Source organism: Oncorhynchus gorbuscha, linkage group LG08 (genome assembly GCF_021184085.1).
Source record: "Oncorhynchus gorbuscha isolate QuinsamMale2020 ecotype Even-year linkage group LG08, OgorEven_v1.0, whole genome shotgun sequence".
Lineage (NCBI taxonomy): Eukaryota > Metazoa > Chordata > Actinopteri > Salmoniformes > Salmonidae > Oncorhynchus > Oncorhynchus gorbuscha.
Window position 1 is genome coordinate 31318647 of NC_060180.1, and position 20660 is coordinate 31339306.

Here is a 20660-nt window from a genome sequence, read left to right on the forward strand (position 1 = left end):
TGACATGCACTGTTAACTGTAGGACCTTATATAGACAGGTGTGTGCTTTTCCAAATCATGTCCAATCAACTGAAATGACCACAGGTGGAATCCAATAAAGGTGTAAAACATCTCAAGGATGATCAATGGAAACAGGATGCACCTGAGCTCAATTTCAAGTCTCAAAGCAAAAGGTCTGAATACTTGTAAATGTAAATACGCTTTTTATTTCTCTATATAAATTTGCAATATATTTGCAAATTTGCAATACATCTCTAAAAAACCTTGTTGTTTTGTCATTATGGGGTATTGTGTGTAGAATGATGAGACATTGTTTATTTCATCAATTTTGGAATAGGGCTGTAACGTAACAAAATGTCTAAAGTCAAGGGGTCTGAATTATTTCTGAATGCACTGTAGTTTCACCCTCTGGTTGGTATTGTCATTGGAACAACTTAGTACTTTTTGAACAGACTAAGAGCAATTTATCTATTTGACATCTGTACAATAGAAATAAAGTATTTCCTTGTTTATCATGGCAAATCTACTGTGGCAATTTACCCAACATTTTGTGTGAATGGAAACAAATTTTGGTGCAGCCTACTGTTATTTTTTTTACCCCTATTTATGTAATGCAAAAGTGTCTAATTTGGTAATTTCTTGTAAAGGTCGAGGGTAAAAATCCCTAGACTGACCATATTAGAAATGTGTAACTAAATTAAGTCAATCAAGTCATTTGTGCCAGATTGGCATGGGCTGGAATCAAACCTATGCCGACACGGTAGGCCTGATCGTGAATAATGATGAGTGAGAAAGTCACAGACACACACATCATACCCCCAATACATGCTAACCTCTCACCATTACAATAACAGGGGAGGTTAGCATTTTTGGAGGGTATAATATTTCTCACTCATCACTATTCAAGATTCATTCAGGACTGTCCATAATCATCGTAGTGTCCACATTAATGTAGAAGTGTTAAACATATTATATTCTTATTTACAATTAATGTGGCTCCATAATGCAAAAAATCATCTGAAACACCAAACAACCAAAACAAACAGCAAAAGCATCCAACAAGTTTGTAGCTTGTCGATGTAATCAAGCTTGATGTATTCATTGCGCGCAAAAAGGTGCTGAAAATATGCCTTCTGGAATGGCCCAGTAAGTCCTGACCTCAACCCGATTGAGATGCTGTGGCATGACCTTAAGAGAGACGATTCACACCAGGCATCCCAAGAATATTTCTGAACTGAAACAGTTTTGTAAAGAGGAAAACTCCTCTTGACCATTGTGCAGGTCTGATCCGCATCTACAGAAAATGTTTGGTTGAGGTTATTGCTGCCAAAGTAGGGTCAACCAGTTATTAATATCAAGGGTTTACATACTTTTCCCACCCCGCACTGTGAATGTTTACATGGTGTGTACAATAAAGACATGAAAACGTATAATTGTTGTGTGTTATTAGTTTAATCAGACTCTGTTTGTCTATTGTTGTGACTTAGATGTAGATCAGATCAAACTGTATGACCAATTTATGCAGATGTCCAGGTAATTCCAAAGGGTTCACATACTTTTTCTTGCCACTGTAAGTGAATTTGTCCCAATACTTTTGGTCCCTTAAAATGGGGGGACGACGAACAAAAGGTGCCGTAATTTCCTAACAGTTCACCCTATATTGATAAAAATACCCCTAAATTAAAGCTGACAGTCTGCACTTTAACCTCGTAGTCATTGTATCCTTTTAAATCCAAAGTGTTGGAGTACAGAGCCAATACAACAACACATTTGTCACTTTCCCAATACATTTGTAGCTCGCTGTTCATTATTATTTATAAGTGCAAAATACAGCATTGGTAGCAATCCCATATGGGAAGACCCAAGGAGCGGCCTTCTTAATCATTTATTTATATTCCATATCTCTATAATTGAAGGTGGAAGATATTGTTCTTGTCTCTGGAAACACAATAAATAATTCACCTTACATATCCACAGAGGCATTGGCATTTGACTTTATTTTATCGTACTTTTTGAGTGACATTCAGTAGCCTAATGGACATACAAATACACATTTCTACACATCCACATGGAAAATCCACACATGGATGGATGGGTCGATGAATGGATAGGTTGATGGATGGATGGTTAGATGGATGGATGCATGGAAGGAGGGTAGAGAATAGCATGACTTACTGACTGCTTTTGTGTCCCTGCAGTGTGTGGCTGTGACCTGGCTCAGGGAGGCTTCTTCATGAAGAATGGAGACTACCTGTGTACCCTGGACTACCAGCGAATGCACGGGACGCGCTGCAATGGCTGTGGGGACTTTGTGGAGGGAGAGGTCGTCACTGCTCTGGGCAAGACCTACCACCCTGCCTGCTTCGTCTGCACCATCTGCAAGTAAGAACCCTCACCCGAAACCTACAGACACTTATTTTGAAGTGCATACTCCTATTTTGGAACTGTATGTATCCCTTACATGCTGACCATACTGCTTGCGTTATGTGTGTGAGCGTTGCAGAATAAATTTACACATGTTATTCAATCATTTAATCCAAACTGCTAAAGTGCGTCAACGAGCGCCTGCATAGCCAGGCGCTAAAACAGAACTTTGTAACATTTTTGACGCTTGAAGAGCTGCAAGTCCCGCCTCCCCCATCTCCTCATTGGTTTTTAGGAGCATATTCCCACGTGGGTGATTGAAAGATGAACTGAGGTTCACACTCCAGTCCAGTTGGTGGTGGTAATGCACCTTAAAGTTCAAAGAAGAAGAAGAAGCAGAAGAATGAAGGAGGAGAGATTACTTGGAAACTAGGTTTACCCATTTATCTGTGGATTAATTGTCGGAGTAGAGGACCTTGTGCATTTCAGGTAAAATAACAACCCAATGTTTATATAGCAGGACAAACTAGCTAGCAACAGCAAACTAGCTAGATAAATGGCCATGATTGTTTCATGCGTTTCGAACTGTCCCCAAAATAATAAAGTTGGTTCAGAGTTTGTTGCTATCGTCTGGTATGGATGGACAAAATCGACATGCGTGCGATGGCGCACGAGGACGCACGTGCGTACTCGGTCTAGTCAGCATGTTAGTTATTCAGGAGAGTGCTATTGAGAATCTATTTTTCAAAGGAGCCCTGGTCAAGAGCTAGAAGCATTACTCATTATCTATCTCATTACTCTTATTGTTCACCTTATTGTACTCTTCTTATCAACCTGACTGCATCTTCTTATCTACATCGATTTCTTTGGTCTTGAAAAGGGTCACTCCAACAATGCTGAAACACGTGCACGTCATCATACGGGGTGGTAGGTAACCTAGTGGTTAGAGCGTTGGACTAGTAACCGAAAGGCTGAAAGATCGAATCCCCGAGATGATAAGGTAAAAGTCTGTCATTCTGTCCCTGAACGAGGCAGTTAACCCACTATTCCTAAGCCATCATTGAAAATTAGAATTAGTTCCTAACTGACTTGCCTAGTTAAACAAATAAAATTACACTGTTACTCAATACATTGGATATTCTCAGCCAGACATACCCTAATGTGACCTGTGCTACATTATCCATCTGTATCTGTTTGGTGTCTGACCATTAGTCCATGTATCTGTCTCTCTCCCACAGACGACCGTTTCCTGCTGGGGATAGGGTCACCTTCAATGGCAAAGACTGTCTGTGTCAGTACTGTGTCCAGCCCACATCCCCAGGACCCGGCAAAGACATCATTGACTCCAACTGTGAGTAGCCTGTCTCCACTATCCTTACAGTACTGTGAATAGCTTAGTTACATTGAACTAACACTCAAACAAAAATGTCCAACAAATTTATTTGAGTTCATATGTGTGTAACCCATTGTTAGTGATAAACACCAGAACTCTGTAAACTACTGTCACGACTTCCGTCGAAGTAGGTCCCTCTCTTTGTTCGGGCGGTGTTCGGCGGTCGACGTCACCGACCTTCTAGCCATCATTGATCCATTTGTACTTTTTCCATTTGTTTTGTCTTGTTTTCACACTCACCCGGTTTCAATTCTCTAAATTACATGTTGTATATTTTCCCTCTGTTTTCACCCATTTCCTCGTCGGGTATTGTTCGTTGTATGTAATGGGGCCAAGTATGTTATGGTGTGTGATGGGTTTTTACCCACTTTCTTTATTTTGTATGTTGGTATTCGGAGTTTGTAAGAATTTATTAAATATCTCTGTTTTTACCAATTTCGTTCTCTTGCCACCAGCACGCACCCCATTACTGTGTGTGTGTGTGTGTGTGTGTGTGTGTGTGTGTGTGTGTGTGTGTGTGTGTGTGTGTGTGTGTGTGTGTGTGTGTGTGTGTGTGTGTGTGTGTGTGTGTGTGTGTGTGTGTGTGTGTGTGTGTGTGTGTGTGTGTGTGTGTGTGTGTGTGTGTGTGTGTGTTTTGCAGGCTGTACGGGCTGTGGTAGAGACATTAAGAATGGTCAGGCTCTATTAGCTCTGGAGAGACAGTGGCACCTGGGCTGCTTCAAGTGTAAGGCATGTCAAAAAGTCCTCACTGGGGAGTACATCAGCAAGTAAGTCTAAAAAAACAACTATTATACACGACATGCTTACACACATAGTGAAATACACACATATTATACTTGCAGACAAAGGAAAACACACTATTATATTCTACTCTATTTAATTTTAATCTAATCTATTCTAATGCACACAACATACACACAGTAAACTTGCAGACACAGTGAAAGACATTGTTCGATTCTATTCTGTTCTATTACACACATAGTGAAACACACAGTATACTTGCAGACACAGTGAAAGACACAATTCTATTCTATCCTATTCTAATGCAGTCTGTGTTATCCTCTCTCTCTGCACAGGGATGGCACACCCTATTGTGAGAAGGACTACCAGGTCCATTTTGGGGTCCAATGTGAAGCCTGCCAGCAGTTTATCACAGGCAAAGTGCTGGAGGTAAGCCAATCACCTAACTTTCATTCCTCCCCCTGACTGTCACCAATTGGCTGATTGGTTAACACATAGGGAGAGCCGAAGTCTGTCTGGCGTTCAACTTACTCTTGAAAGTTGTAATAGTAGGATGCACAAGGTGGGTAGTGCATCATCAGTTTTCATCTTGTCATGTCATTCATTGCATACCTTAGAGAGCTATTTATAGCTTGTCAGAAATGTCCAGATCAACTAGCCCATGTCAGCTAATGTTTTTGAGTTAGTTTTTTTTTATCCCATAGATTTTGTTGTAATATTTGAGTCACAAATTAGCTTTAAAACTTCAACATTTTCTCTGCACCCAATGATAAAATGTGTAGAATTCCAGGAAATACGCTTTAAAATTGCAAAATGTTCACTCCCCCAACAAGAGGGGTGTGAACAGTTTGTGTTATGAACAGTGCTTGTGCCTATAGAAATAGGCGTGGCCGGTCCGATGCGCATAGATGGGGGGCGCGGGATGTTTCCCAATGCTGGAAGGGGGCCCTGAGTGAAAAAATGTGGGAACCCCTGCCATAACTCATAGTCCAATTGCATCTCTGTCTGCAGACAGGCTGGCCACTACTATGGCAGGGAGAGAGAAAGGACATATATAATATATAATAATAATAATATATAGCTGGGGAGAGAGAACATCAGAGAAATGCAGGGTGGAATGACAGAAGCAGATAGGAGAGGGGCAAACAGAATGAGTTGTGTCCCACAATGAGGCAGACAGATTTGCTGCTTTGTTCTACTCTGGATGCACTGACAGTAATCTAGCCATCGCTACTCTATTTCATTCCCAATGGATTTGGCCATTGCCTGTGGCCAATGTCTGTGAGTGTGTGTTCACAAAAACAATTAACCTTTAGCATAACAAATTTGTGTTAGTGACTATTTGGCGCAGTCCTGTATTCAGAAGATGTATCAATGGATTACCTAAGAGCATTTCACAGTTCTGCTAAAGATTAATCGTTTTTTTTAGACACATATTGACACTATGGTTTTCTTTAGCGCAGTTTGTGTGTGTGTCTGGACTGGAGGGTGGTTCTGGACCAACAGGGATGGTTAAAGTCACCGGCATTGTATCTAATGACATTTTTTTATACTGTAGCATATTCAGATGTGCGTGTGATCCAGCCAACCCTTACAGGTATTGCCAAGCCGGAAAATTAACTATGAAAATCCACATTTTCATTGGCACTTGTCTATTAGCTTACTGGTGAGTGGGAAGGGTGGTTGGTCAGGGGCTGTTTGCTTCTCCGTTCTTCTGTTCAGTGTCCTGTTCCTAATAGCTTCCTAATAACATGTTGCTGTGCATGCTAAGCACCTCATTATACAGTTTCAAAGTACTGTAGCCCCCTATGCAATATCAGGGGAGGATACTGTTAACTTTACTTTAGCACAAAGGGAGGATAGTTCCTATATTTGAAGGCATGTTGACTGACAGTGAACCCTTTTTGGTATGCCTGGATGAATGGGTAAATCAAAGGTAGATTTAATCAGTTGACTGTATATGTATATCATTTTAACCTCGTCTCCAGGTTCAAATTGTTGGTGCATAGAGCCTTTCAATAGTGTGGGAATGTTTGAAATTTAGGGGGTGTGGATTTAATGAGTGACATGCTACTCAATTCAAATTCTGACCGAATCACACGACTGCATATTAAAACATGCCTATTACTAAAATGTATCTTCTTAAAATCTGTTTTAAACCTAACCTTAACCTTAACCCTAACCTTAACCACACTGCTAACCTTATGCCTAAACGTAACCTTAAATTAAGACCAAAAAGCACATTTTTATAGCCAATTTTGACTTTGAATCTGACTTTGTGGCAATGGAAGGTAGTGGAAACCGAGGATGAGCTAGCCTGTGACAGTTATATTAGATCGTCAATCAAAATAAATATTATTTTGGGGAAGCACAAATTAAAAAAGTGTAAACGTGAAAACTATTTGTGCTACTTGTGCTTTGAAGTCCACAATGTAGGGGAGGGTGGCGCTAGATGGTGATGGACTGAGAGATCAGCCAATTCAAACCGGTGGCTGTTTTTGCCACTCCTCCCATAGTCTACCATTCAAGATCCATTCTGAGACGCTGTGAAACCAGACAGTTCGACAGAGAGAGAGGTGTCTGGTGGACAAGATTAATGTCATGTAAATGCCTCTTAATTAACTGCTCCTGTGAAGAAATGCACATACACTGGAGATTACACTAAACCATACCCTGGATGGACTAGTGAGTCAGCATGTTCCAGTTCTTAAGAAAACTGCATGTGGGTTGATTACTTAGTGCACATCAAATGATGACATAACATGACTATGTTCCTTCTCTCTGTTGGGGTGTTGTTGTTGACGTGATGAACAAGTAAAGACGGCCATCAGTGGAGCAGTGTCGGTGTGAAGGAACGACATGGGAATGAGAGACACGAGAGAGATACACACCACACCACACCACACCACACCAACCACACACTGAGTGCTCTGAAACAGGGTTCTAGCCTATGTGTAACATGGCGCCGACAGAGATGGTCGCCTCACTTCGAGTCCTTAGGAAACTATGCAGTATTTTGTTTTTATGTATTATTTCTAACAGTGTTATTACATACAGATATAAGAGCGACATCAACTTACCAACATTACGACCAGGAATATGACTTTCCTTCGTTCGGACCACCACCCAGGACATTGGATCTACTCCCAGAGGCCGAGCCAAAACAACGTTGCCGCAGGAGAGGTAGACGGAGCGACCTCCTGGTCAGACTTCGAAGGCGTGCACACAACCCATCGCTTCAGAGCATATTACTCACCAATGTCCAGTCTCTAGACAACAAGTTTGATGAAATTAGGGCAAGGGTTGCCTTCCAGAGAGACATCAGAGATTGTAACATTCTCTGTTTCATGGAAACATGGCTCTCTCGGGATATGTTGTTGGAGTCGGTACAGCCACCGGGTATCTTCCTGCGTCGCACCGACAGAAACAAACATCTCTCTGGTAAGAAGACGGGGTGGGGGTGTATGCTTCATGATTAACGATTCATGGTGTAATCATAACAACATACAGGAACTCAAGTCATTTTGTTCACCTGAACTGGAATTCCTTACAATCAAATGCCGACCACATTATCTCCAAAGAGAATTATCTTAAATTATAGTCACAACCGTGTAGATCCACCCCTAAGGAGATACCTCGATGGCCCTCAAGGAACTTCACTAGACTCTATGTAAACTGGAAAACATATATCCTGAGGCTGCCTTTATTGCAGCTGGGGATTTTAAACAAAGCTAATTTGAGAACCAGGCTCCCTAAATTCTACCAGCACATTGACTGTAGCACTCGCACTGGCAATACACTGGACCACTGCTACTCTAACTTCCGAGATGCATGCAAAGCACTCCCCTGCCCTCCCTTCGGCAAATCCAACCACGACTCCATTTTGCGCCTACCGTCCTATAGGCAGAAACTCAAACAGGATGCACCTGTGACGAGAACTATTCAACACTGGTCTGACCAATCGGAATCCACGCTTCAAGATTGTTTTGATCACGTGGACTGGGAAATGTTCCAGGAAGCCTCAGAGAATAACATGGATTTATGCGCTGACCCAGAGAATGAGTTTATAAGGAAGTGCATTGGAGATGTTGTACCCAATGTGACTAATAAAACCTACCCTAACCAGAAACCGTGGATAGATGGAGGCATTCGTGCATAACTGAAAGAGTGAGCCAACGCATTAAACCATGGAAAGATGTCGGGAAATATCACCGAATTTGAACCGTGTAGTTATTCCCTCTGCAAGGCTATCAAACAAGCGAAATGTTGGTATAAGGACTAAATGGAACCGTAATTCAACGGCTCAGACACGAGACATGTGTGACAGGGTCTACAGGCAATTATGGAATACAAAGAGAAAAAGAGCCACCTCACAGACACCGACATCTTGCTTCCAGACAAACTAAACACCTTCTTTGCCTGCTTTGAGGATAATACAGTGCTACCGACGCGAACCGCTACCAAGGACTCCTTCTCCGTGGTCAACATGTGTAAGACATCTAAACGTGTTAACCCTCGCAGGGCTGCTGGCCCAGACGGCATCCCCAGCCGCGCCCTCAGAGCATGCACAGACCAGCTGGCTGGTGTGTTTACGGACATATTCAATCAATCCCTATCCCAGTCTGTTGTTCCCACATGCTTCAAGAGGGCAACCATTGTTCCTGTTCCCAAGAAAGCTAAGGTAACTGAGCTAAACGACCACCGCCCCGTAGCACTCACTTCCGTCATCATGAAGTGCTTTGAGAGACTAGTCAAGGACCATATCACCTCCACCCTACCTGACACCCTAGACCCACTCCAATTTGCTTACCGCCCAAATAGGTCCATAGACGATGCAATCTCAACCACACTGCACACTGCCCTAACCCATCTGGACAAGAGGAATACCTATGTGAGAATGCTGTTCATCGACTACAGCTCGGCATTTAACACCATAGTGCCCTCCAAGCTCGTCATCAAGCTCGAGACCCTGGGTCTCGACCCCGCCCTGTGCAACTGGGTACTGGACTTCCTGACGGGCCGCCCCCAGGTGGTGAGGGTAGGCAACAACATCTCCACCCCGCTGATCCTCAACACTGGGGCCCCACAAGGGTGCGTTCTGAGCCCTCTCCTGTACTCCCTGTTCACCCACGACTGCGTGGCCACGCAAGCCTCCAACACTATCATCAAGTTTTCGGACGACACAACAGTGGTACGCTTGATTACCAACATCGACGAGACGGCCTACACGGAGGAGGTGAGGGCCCTCGAAGTGTAGTGTCAGGAAAATAACCTCACACTCAACATCAACAAAACTAAGGAGATGATTCTGGACTTCAGGAAACAGCAGAGGGAACACCCTCCTATCCACATCGATGGAACAGTAGTGGAGAGGGTAGTAAGTTTGAAGTTCCTCGGCGTACACATCACAGACAAACTGAATTGTTCCACCCACACAGACAGCATCGTGAAGAAGGCGCAGCAGCGCCTCTTCAACCTCAGGAGGCTGAAGAAATTTGGCTTGTCAGCACTCACAAACTTCTACAGATGCACAATCGAGAGCATCCTGGCGGGCTGTATCACCGTCTGGTACGGCAACTGCTCCGCCCACAACCGTAAGGCTCTCCAGAGGGTAGTGAGGTCTGCACAACGCATCACCGGGGGCCTACTACCTGCCCTCCAGGACACCTACACCACCCGATGTCACAGGAAGGCCATAAAGATCATCAAGGACAACAACCACCCAAGCCACTGCCTGTTCACCCCGCTATCATCCAGAAGGCGAGGTCAGTACAGGTGCATCAAAGTTGGGACTGAGAGACTGAAAAACAGCTTCTATCTCAAGGCCATCAAACTGTTAAACATTCACCACTAACATTGAGTGGCTGCTGCCAACACACTGACTCAACTCCAGCCACTTTAATAATGGGAATTGATGGGAAATGATGTAAAATATATCACTAGCCACTTTAAACAATGCTACCTAAAATAATGTTTACATACCCTACATTATTCATCTCATATGTATACGTATATATTGTACTCTATATAATCTACTGTATCCTTATGTAATACATGTATCACTAGCCACTTTAACTATGCCACTTTGTTTACATAGTCATCTCATATGTATATACTGCACTCAATACCATCTACTGTATCTTGCCTATGCCGCACTGTACCATCACTCATTCATATATCTTTATGTACATATTCTTTATCCCCTTACACTTGTGTCTATAAGGTAGTAGTTTTGGAACTGTTAGATAGATTACTTGTTGGTTATTACTGCATTGTCGGAACTAGAAGCACAAGCATTTCGCTACACTCGCACTAACATCTGCTAACCATGTGTATGTGACAAATAAAATAGCATTTTATTTTATTTTTGATTTGATTTAAATTGTAATTATTTTGCGTCTATGGCATATTTATTGCTTTACCTCCCTAATCTTCTACATTTACACACACTGTACTTTGATTTTTCTGTTATGTTTTTGACTGTACGTTTGTTTATGGGTAACTCTGTGTTGTTGTTTGTTGCTTTATCTTGGCCAGGTCGCAGTTGTAAATGAGAACTTGTTCTCAACTGGCCTACCTGGTTAAATAAAGCTGAAATACATTTAAAAAATCTAATAAAACGACCTGAGCCGCTGCCTGTTCACACCGCTACCATCCCGAAGGCGAGGTCAGTACAGGTGCATCAAAGCTGTGACCGAGAAACTGAAAAACAGCTTCTATCTCAAGGCCATCACTGTTAAACAGCCACCACTAACAAAGAGAGGCTGCTGCCTACTTACAGACTCAAATCATTGGCCACTTTAATAAATAGATCACTAGTCACTTTAAATAATGCCACTTTAATAATGTTTACATATTAAAGTTTACACATCTCATATGTATTGTATTTTATACCATCTATTGCAACTTGGCCAACTCGGCCATCGCTCATACATATAAGAACAAGCATTTCGCTTCACTCGCATTAACATCTGCTACCATGTGTATGTGACCAATAACATTTGATTTGATTTGAGCCGTGGCATGCTACTCATTATGTAAGAAAGCATATTGTGTTAAACTCAACTGGATTCTTCTGAAGGCGGAAGGTAGCCTAGCGGTTAAGAGAGTTGGGCCAGCAAGGTCACTAGTTTGAATCCCCGGGTCGACTTGGTGAAACATCTGCTGATGTGCCCTTGAATAATGCACTTAACTCTAATTTCTTCTGTCAGGAGCTCTGGATAATAGTGTCTGCTAAAGGACTAAAATGGCAATTACATCTCTGTGTGTCTCCAGGCAGGGGACAAACACTACCACCCCAGCTGTGCACGATGCAGCAGGTGCAACCAGATGTTCACAGAAGGAGAAGAGATGTACCTGCAAGGTGAGCTAGATGGGCTGAAGTTATACGTGGAGCATTTTACGGGTTATTACGGTATAGCTGGGTTGGTTTAGCATGGTCCCAGATGTGCTGTATTGCCAACTCTTAGGTTTGATCATAAATGTTGGCAAGAGAGCACAAAAAGATCTGGAACCAGGTTACGGTTGGTCGTCTTTGTTCTCTAATACCATCTGTCTCTGTTCTCTTCCACAGGATCAACAGTGTGGCACCCTGGCTGTAAGAACACAACCAGAACAGAGGAAAGACATAGGGAACGGGTAGGAAATACATCTGCCCATTAACTACCTCTTGTACCTTGACCTTTTTTGCACTGTGCAAGTGTCTCTTCTGTCAGCCACTCCTAATTTGCCCCCTATATCCTGTCCCCTTGGCCCTAAACCTGTTTGCAGATTTGTAAGGTGTAAATAATAAGGTGGAAAATCCACCACTACACTGCTTATACCTACCCAGACACCACAGATCTGAAAACATCAAAGGGTTAGAGCCAAAGAGAAGGGATAGGGAGTGATCATTGAGTGATCACACAGATACCTACGGTATGCCTCTCTCCCCCTTTAATCCTATGTCTACCGGTGTATGTAGTGTGTGAGTGTCCTTTGCTCTGTGGTGGTTGTGTGCGTGTGACCTGCAGGTTTTTGGGTCAATTCCACGTCAATTCAGAAAGTAAGCCGACATTTTCGCATTGGAAAGAGTTGATAAAAAAAACATACATGTTCTCATTGGAAAGCATTGAGAAAAAATGTACAGTTTACTTCCAGAATTGACTGAATTGAAATGGGATTGACCCCAACCTTGGTGAACTGTGATCTGGCCAGCTGAATGGGCTCCATCTAAGTCAGGTTGGAGAGCCCATGTGTGTGTGACTTCCTGTGAATCCCCCCTCTCCCTTCCCTTCCTCCACAGCTGTTGCCACCGTCACTATTACTCCTCCACAAAACAGAAAGGCAGGTACTGTATTCGCTATTGACTATGCGATGGCATCATCCTGTGTTCCTTTCACCACGATGTTGCATAGGTCATAGGACATGATGCACTGTGTGCTGCCCCCTGCTGGAGCCAGCCTGCAGTGTTAAAATGCTACACACATTTGCACATTACATCTCATACACCTGTATCGCCCTCATGTAGAAGGAGCATGGGCTAAAGACACAGACATATTTGAGGAGTAGATATGAACAGTGTTCAAATTATACATTGACTCTTGTGGATACCCAATGGCTCTTGCGGGCATCCAATTTGTTGTGGGGGTGCCCAGTCCACATGTAATTCGGACTATGCAAATAAATATTGAAAAATGAATTAATGGTTGTTTTCACCCAAACTACTCTTTAAAAATACCCCATTTAAGGCCTCCCGAGTGGCGCAACGGCCTAATGCACTGCATGAGGTGGCGCACAATTGGCCAGGCATCGTCTGGGTTAAGGGAGGGTTTCACCGGCCAGGATGTCCTTGTCCCATCATGCTCTAGCGACTCCTGTGGCGGGCCGGGCGCATGCACGCTGACAAAGTCGCAAGGTGTACGGTGTTTCCTCCGACACATTGGTGCAGCTAGCTTCTGGGGTAAGCGAGCAGTGTGTCAAGAAGCAGTGGGGTCGTGTTTCGGAGGACGTATGGCTCTCAACCTTCTCTTCTCCCAAGTCCGTACAGGAGTTGCAGCGATGGGACAAGACTGTAACTACCAATTGGGGAGAAAAAGGGGTAAAAAGACCCCATTTATAGTAACCATGTGGTTGTGAAAACATGATTCATGTCAATGGCTGCATTCAATCAATACATGAATTCAGGACTGTTGTTTCCATCTGAATTCTGCATTTCCCATTAGAAGGCATGTGGTATTTACAGTATTAAGGACATTACTAATGCTCTCATTCACTTTGCAAGAGGCAAATTATTGACGACATTGCAAGATGATGTGTTTATTTAAAGATTTAATCTACTTGTCATATGAGGTGTGACAATGTGGGGCATTTATAACGCTGGGCCAGTACCAGAAAGGTCATTGGTTTGAATTCCCAAGCCAACAAGGTAAACAATCTGTCAATGTGCACTTGAGCAAGATGCTTAATCCTAATTCGCTACAGGAGTGCCGTACTACTATGGCTGACCCTGTAAAACAACACATTTCACTGCACGTAGTAGCTGTTGTATGTGACAATAAAGCATCTTCTCATGGAATTTCTAAAACAAAGTTAGATGTTGAACTAGGTGTCTTTTCCCCTCCTGTTAATGACGCAGTGATTGAGTTGACATACACTATATATACAAAATTCCAATTAGTGGATTCGGCTATTTCAGCCACACCAGTTGTTGACAGGTATACAAAATCAAGCAAACAGCCCTGCCTCTCCATAGACAAACATTGGCAGTAGAATGGCCTTACTGAAGAGCTCAGTGACTGGTAGGCCAGACAAGCTCACAGAACGTGACCGGCGATTGCTGAAGCGTGTAGTGTGTAAAAATCATCTGTCCTCAGTTGCAACACTCACTACCGAGTTCCAAACGTCCTCTGGAAGCAATGTAAGAACTGTTTTTCGGGAGCTTCATGAAATGGGTTTCCATGGCCGAGCAGCTGCACACAAGAGTAAGATCACAATGCCAAACAACGGCTGGACTGGTGTGAAGCTCGCCACCACTGGACTTTGGAGCAGTAGAAATGCATTCTCTTGAGTGATGAATCCCGCTACACCATCTGGCAGTCTGATGGAAGAACCTGGGTTTGGCGGATGCCAGGAAAATGTCACCTGCCCGAATGCATAGTGCCAACTGTAAAGTTTGATGGAGGAGGAATAGTCTGGGGCTGTTTTTCATGGTTCGAGCTATGCCCCTTAATTCCGGTGAAGAGAAATCTGAACGTTACAGCATCCAATGACATTCTAGACAATTCTGTGCTTCCAACTTTGTGGCATCAGTTTGGGGAAGGCCCTTTCCTGTTTCAGCACGACAATGCCCCCATGCACAAGCGAGGTCCATACATAAATTATTTGTCAAGATTGATGTGGAAGAACTTGACTGGTCTGCACAGAGCCCTGACCTCAACCCCATCTAACAACTTTGGGATGAATTGGAACGCTGACTGCGAGCCAGGCATAATCGCCCAACTTCAGTGACCTACCTCACTAATGCTCTTATCACTGAATGGAAGCAAGTCCCCGCCTCAACGCCTCAATGTTCCAACATCTAGTGGAAAGCCTTCTCAGAAGAGTGGAGGCTGTTATAGAACCAATGCGGGGACCGACTCCATCTTAATGCCCATGATTTTGGAATGAGATGTTCGACCAGCAGGTGTCCACATACTATTGGTCATGTAGTGTATTTCACTCATCATTTGCAATGGGGGCAAACATAATGCTGCAGCAACTTGAACCCAACACCTAGCAACCTCGTCAAGAGGTTAGGATCTCTTGGTGTAACAGTAAGAGATACAAACAGGTGTCACTGGACCCGTGTTTGAGTCCTGGTTGGGGCTGTCCCTTGAATTTCCTGCAATGCCGATTGAAAAAGGATGAGATGACATGAGCCAACTGAAAGATAACTAAAAGCTAGCCCAGAGATGCCCTTGAACTTGCACCAAGAGATGTTGTCTTGACATATCCCATTTCTGTTCAATAATGTAACCAACAGTTCTCCTCTTGCAGCCTTCGAGGTCGTCGTCCGAGAGTATCTGTTCCAGACCTGGTTCAAGCATACCTGGCTCACCGGGTCATACCATATATGTGAGTTCTATCTACCGTATATCTTGCCTGGCGACTCACATTCAATTTTTCCACTGCTCTGCTGCAATCTTTAGTCTGAGACTACTATCATTGAAGTAGTTTGTGGTGAGGAGGGGCACGAGGGGTGTTGTACAAAACAAAGTAATCAACGATTGGATAGTCTCTAACCAATCAGAGTATTAAAGCAAATGATGAATTTTAAAATGGGTCCCTTTAAACCAGAGTGTGCTTCGCATTCGGTGAGGGTTCGGGGGAGTACTAAAATCCAGACTCATTGCGGAGAATAAACTAACGTTTATGGGCGTGGCATAGCGTTTGGCCGGAGCAGGGAGTCTGGGGAGCCAGGCAAACATACATCTACCTTCACACACGTACTGGGCTGGATGTGCTGCTTCTATTTTTAGAATTTAGGCCACTTCTCCCCTAACAAAGCTTAAAATAAATTGTGACTCTGTCTTACTTTGTCTTACTCCTTTTTCATACATAGATTTTCTGTTTCCCCTTACATTGTTCATGTTTCTGTACCCTTACTGCCAATCCTTACTTCATGTAAAACAGAAGGGGCCCTAGACTTATCAGACTCCCTAATAGTTATTCTATAGACCGTTGCAAATTGATTGTAACTTTCCCAAAACTCCCAGGTATTCCACAAATCCTGGTTGGAATATCCAGTCAAGAGGGAATAGGTAGCAAATCTGTAAATCCTCCGAATGGGATTTCTGGAAAACCTGAGAATTTGGGGAAAGTTCAAGGAATTTTGCAACCCTACTGACCACTAATACTTGCTAGTGGTAACCTGTCTCAGTAGATGTGAGCTTTTAGTTGTGTATAACCTCTCTCGCTCTGTCTCTATGTATGTGTCGATCTGTCTGTCTGTCTGTCTGTCTGTCTGTCTGTCTGTCTGTCTGTCTGTCTGTCTGTCTGTCTGTCTGTCTGTCTGTCTGTCTGTCTGTCTGTCTGTCTGTCTGTCTGTCTGTCTGTCTGTCTGTCTGTCTGTCTGTCTGTCTGTCTGTCTGTCTGTCTGTCTGTCTGTCTGTCTGTCTGTCTGTCTGTCTGTCTGTCTGTCTGTCTGTCTGTCTGTCTGTCTGTCTGTCTGTCTGTCTGTCTGTCTGTCTGTCTGTCTGTCTGTCTGTCTGTCTGTCTGTCTGTCTGTCTGTGTCCCTAGGCAAAAGTAGACAATGAGATCCTTGATTACAGGGACCTAGCCGCCATTCCCAAAGTCAAAGCCATTTATGACATAGAGCACCCTGATCTGATTACCTATGAGCCTTTGTACACCATGTCCCTGGATGAGAGGGAGGAGAGGAGGGAGAGTGTGGGAGAGGTAATTAGAATGCAACCATGCATGAACGTCTGTGTGTGTTTGCATGCGTGTGTGTGTGTGTGTGTGTGTGTGTGTGTGTGTGTGTGTGTGTGTGTGTGTGTGTGTGTGTGTGTGTGTGTGTGTGTGTGTGTGTGTGTGTGTGTGTGTGTGTGTGTGTGTGTGTGTGTGTGTGTGTGTGTGTGTGTGTGTGTGTGTGTGTGTGTGTGTGTGTGTGTGTGTGTGTGTGTGTGTGTGACGCATCATGTAAAAATGAATGTGCCTGCATTCTGAAGTTACAATCGGTGCTGAGTAACTATTTGTTTGAAAGAAAACGTCTGTGATGCATAAATCATACAATCTTAAGTCATCTTTCTTCCATCTTTCCACCCTGGAAAGTATGTCTGTTGTTGCAGGGTGGAAGGCTGACACTTTTAGTGCATTTCATGTTTAGTCTAGTGTAAATCCTTTCACATTCAGTTTGCTGAGTCACCTTCTGTGTCCACAGCTCCATACTGCGAGAAGGGAGCGTTCCTCGATGCCAGACGACAAGGTAAGGCACCCAATTATTATCATTGGTGGTACATGGTTTTGGTGTGTCTGTTCTTATAGTATGGTAATGTTGGATGTTGATATTAATAAATGTTTTCTTTTTCAGTCCTCAAGACACATGTCACCTACACCGTCTGCTGAGGTGAGTGCCTGTGTCAAGACAAGTCAGTGGTTTGATTTATATTAATCTTTACTTGACAGTGGGACAGTGGCTACGATGTAATTCCATCTGCTTCAAAAACAAAACTTGAAAGTAAAAAAAGAGAACACTGTATCTCAGTACCGCATTACACCATAATACTCTTGTTTAGCGTTCAGGAGGAATAGAATAGAATAACTTAATTGTGTTGCAGAGAGACAGCTTCTGTGGCTGATAATGAAGAGAAGCTCCTTGGATTGATAGTTTGGCAGGTGAGGTCACTGTGTTGTCCCTGTTAGGGCTGCTATGACATGAGGGAACGCATCCTCCAGAGGTCCACCAGTCAGGGTTCTATCGGATCACACGTCTACAATCGCAATAGTTACACCCCGTTGTCACGCTCACCGCAGCATTTTCACAGACCAGGTGAGTGTGCGTGTGTGTGTGTGTGTTTGTCTGTGTAGTTGTGTGTATGTATGTGTGCGTGTGAGCATGTGTGATTTGTATTGTTACTCTTTACAGGTTGCACAGGAGAAAGAATTGAAAATAGTCTGATAAATACAGTAGGCACTGACTCCACTATTCCCTTGCGATTTTGACAAGAACACAATACCACTTGTTCACAACTCACAGGAGTAACATTCATGCCTGTCACTCTTTCTTAACCCCACCGTAATCTTAACTCCCCACTGCAGCTCCTCTGTTGCTGTCCTCTTTTAGCTTTACTCTCCACATCTTCACTGACCACCCTGGTAACACTACAAACTTGAATGAATATTCCTTATAAATACTTTAAATGTAAAATAATTGAATAATTAAATATTTATTTATTATTAATGTACAGTGGCTTGCGAAGGTATTCACCCCTCTTAGCATTTTTTCCTATTTTCCTACCTGGAATTAAAATACATTTTTTGGGCGTTGGTATCATTTACACAACATGCCTACTACTATGAAGATGCAAAATATTTTTTTATTGTCGAACAAACAAGAAATAACACAAAAAAATTGCCGAACACCAAACGTGTTTGCTTATTTATTTATTTAAACCATGGCTTTTTTTCTGGCCACTCTTCTGTAAAGACCAGCTCTGTGGAGTGTACGGCTTAAAGTGGTCCTATGGACAGATACTCCAATCTCCGCTGTGGTGGTTTGCAGCTCCTTTAGGGTTATCTTTGGTCTCTTTGTTGCCTCTCTGATTAATGCCCTCCTTGCCTGGTCCGTGAGTTTTGGTGGGCGGCCCTCTCTTGGCACGTTTCCTGTGGTGCCATATTCTTTCAATATTTTTTACAATGGATTTAATGGTGCTCAGTGGGACGTTCAAAGTTTCTGATATTTTTTTAATACCCATCCCTGATCTGTACTTCTCCACAACTTTGTCCCTGACCTGTTTGGAGAGCTCCTTGGTCTTCATGGTGCCACTTGCTTGGTGGTGCTCCTTGCATAGTGTTGTTGCTGACTCTGGGGCCTTTCGGAACAGATGAAAAAATACTGAGATCATACTGAGATATACTGAGACACTTAGATTGCACACAGGTGGACTATTTTGAACTAATTATGTGACTTCTGAAGGTAATTAGTTGCACCAGATCTTATTTAGGGGCTTCAAAGCAAAAGGGGTGAATACATATACATGCACCACTTTTCCATTTTTTATTTCTTTGAATTTTTTAAAACAACTTATTTTTTTCATTTCACTTCACCAATTTGGACTATTTTGTGTATGTCCATTAATGCAACAAAATAGGGAAAATGCCAAGGGGGATGAATACTTTTGCAAGCCTCTGTATATATATTTTATAGTTTATTAATGCAATTCATATACACACCGTTTTTTCATTTGAAGGTGTATCTCGTAATACACTTTTTCCTTATTCCTTATCCCCATCTCCTTCAAATAGTTTTTCCTCCAAGTTTGTTGTTTTCTAGTTTTTACATGATTCCGATTATCTCCCCCTTCTTTTCGTTCACCCTCTCTCACCTCCCCCTCTCTCCCTTCCTAACTGCGGTGGTGGTGTCCACTGGGTCTGTTTCCTCTCTCACCTTTCTTCCACATCTTTCCTCTCTCCCTGCCTCCCTCCCTGTCTTTATCTGTGATGGTATGTCTACTGACTGTATTACTTCTTCCTCGACTCCACACCTCCCTCCTCCTTTTCCACCTCCCCATCACGTCTCTCTCACATCTCCCCTCCACATCTCCCTCCCCTCCCCTCCCTACCTGTGGCGGTGTCTCCCCACCGGCTCTGTCCCCCCCTCCCCTCTCTCACCTCCCCTCCCCTGCAGAAACTCTGACAGGCATGCAGAAGCTCTGCTCTGACCTGTGCAGTAACAGCCATAGTGACTCCCGCCCCACATCCCCTTTCAGACACCACTTCCTACCCCATAGCCAAGGTAAGACAGGGCCCTAGTCCCCATGGTCCCTCCACTCTCCCCACTACCAAGGCAAGCTGTGTCACCTCATTCAAGTCTTAATGCCTCATACGCTATCGCTAAACTACTCATGTCCCTACCACATTCTTCAGCCCCTATACATTGCTTAGTGAAAGTCTACACACCCCTTGCACTGCCTTAAAATGTGATCTGAAAGGGATTACATTCAAAGTGAAAGAAACATTATAGAACATTTTCTAAATGAGTTTAAAATATATAACAAACATATCTTCACATCCCAGCATTAAAAACTTGGTGAAAACACCTTTGGCAGCAATTACAGCTGTGAGTGATTTTGAATTTGATTCTACCAACTCTGCACAACGCTTATGGCAACATACTGTATATCCATTGTTTTTGTCAAAATTGTAATGCCAAAGACACACCAGAATGGATTTCCAAAAAGTGTTGAGTTTTCCTGAGTTTTCCTGCTTGACATTGGGACTACGCTTTTATATTTCTGTCCATCAATGATTGCCAACCAAATTTACTGAGCGTTTAGCAATTTAGACAAAAACAATGGATATATATTGCCATAAGAGTTGTGCAGTGTTGGTAGAATCTTACTAAAAATGGTTCACTGCTGACAAAAGTATTTCCACCAAGTATTAACTCAGGGGTGTAAAGACATATGCAATCAATAAATC

At 43.2% G+C, this 20660-nt stretch overlaps 1 protein-coding gene across 18 annotated transcripts in view; it reads left to right on the plus strand.

Moving 5' to 3' along the window:
• Positions 1-20660, plus strand: part of ablim1a (actin binding LIM protein 1a) — a 147417-nt gene that overhangs the window by 105765 nt on the left and 20992 nt on the right. For 6 of the 18 annotated variants that reach the window (XM_046359143.1, XM_046359141.1, XM_046359139.1 and 3 more), the window contains exons 3-15: positions 2199-2382; positions 3603-3715; positions 4398-4524; positions 4834-4927; positions 11774-11861; positions 12072-12136; positions 12783-12827; positions 15515-15592; positions 16758-16916; positions 17401-17445; positions 17551-17586; positions 17883-18009; positions 19867-19974. In XM_046359143.1, the coding sequence (XP_046215099.1) occupies positions 2199-2382; positions 3603-3715; positions 4398-4524; positions 4834-4927; positions 11774-11861; positions 12072-12136; positions 12783-12827; positions 15515-15592; positions 16758-16916; positions 17401-17445; positions 17551-17586; positions 17883-18009; positions 19867-19974 (1269 nt within the window). The remainder of the gene's footprint in view (positions 1-2198; positions 2383-3602; positions 3716-4397; positions 4525-4833; positions 4928-11773; positions 11862-12071; positions 12137-12782; positions 12828-15514; positions 15593-16757; positions 16917-17400; positions 17446-17550; positions 17587-17882; positions 18010-19866; positions 19975-20660) is intronic. The other 12 variants (XM_046359142.1, XM_046359148.1, XM_046359150.1 and 9 more) reach the window with 5 other exon arrangements.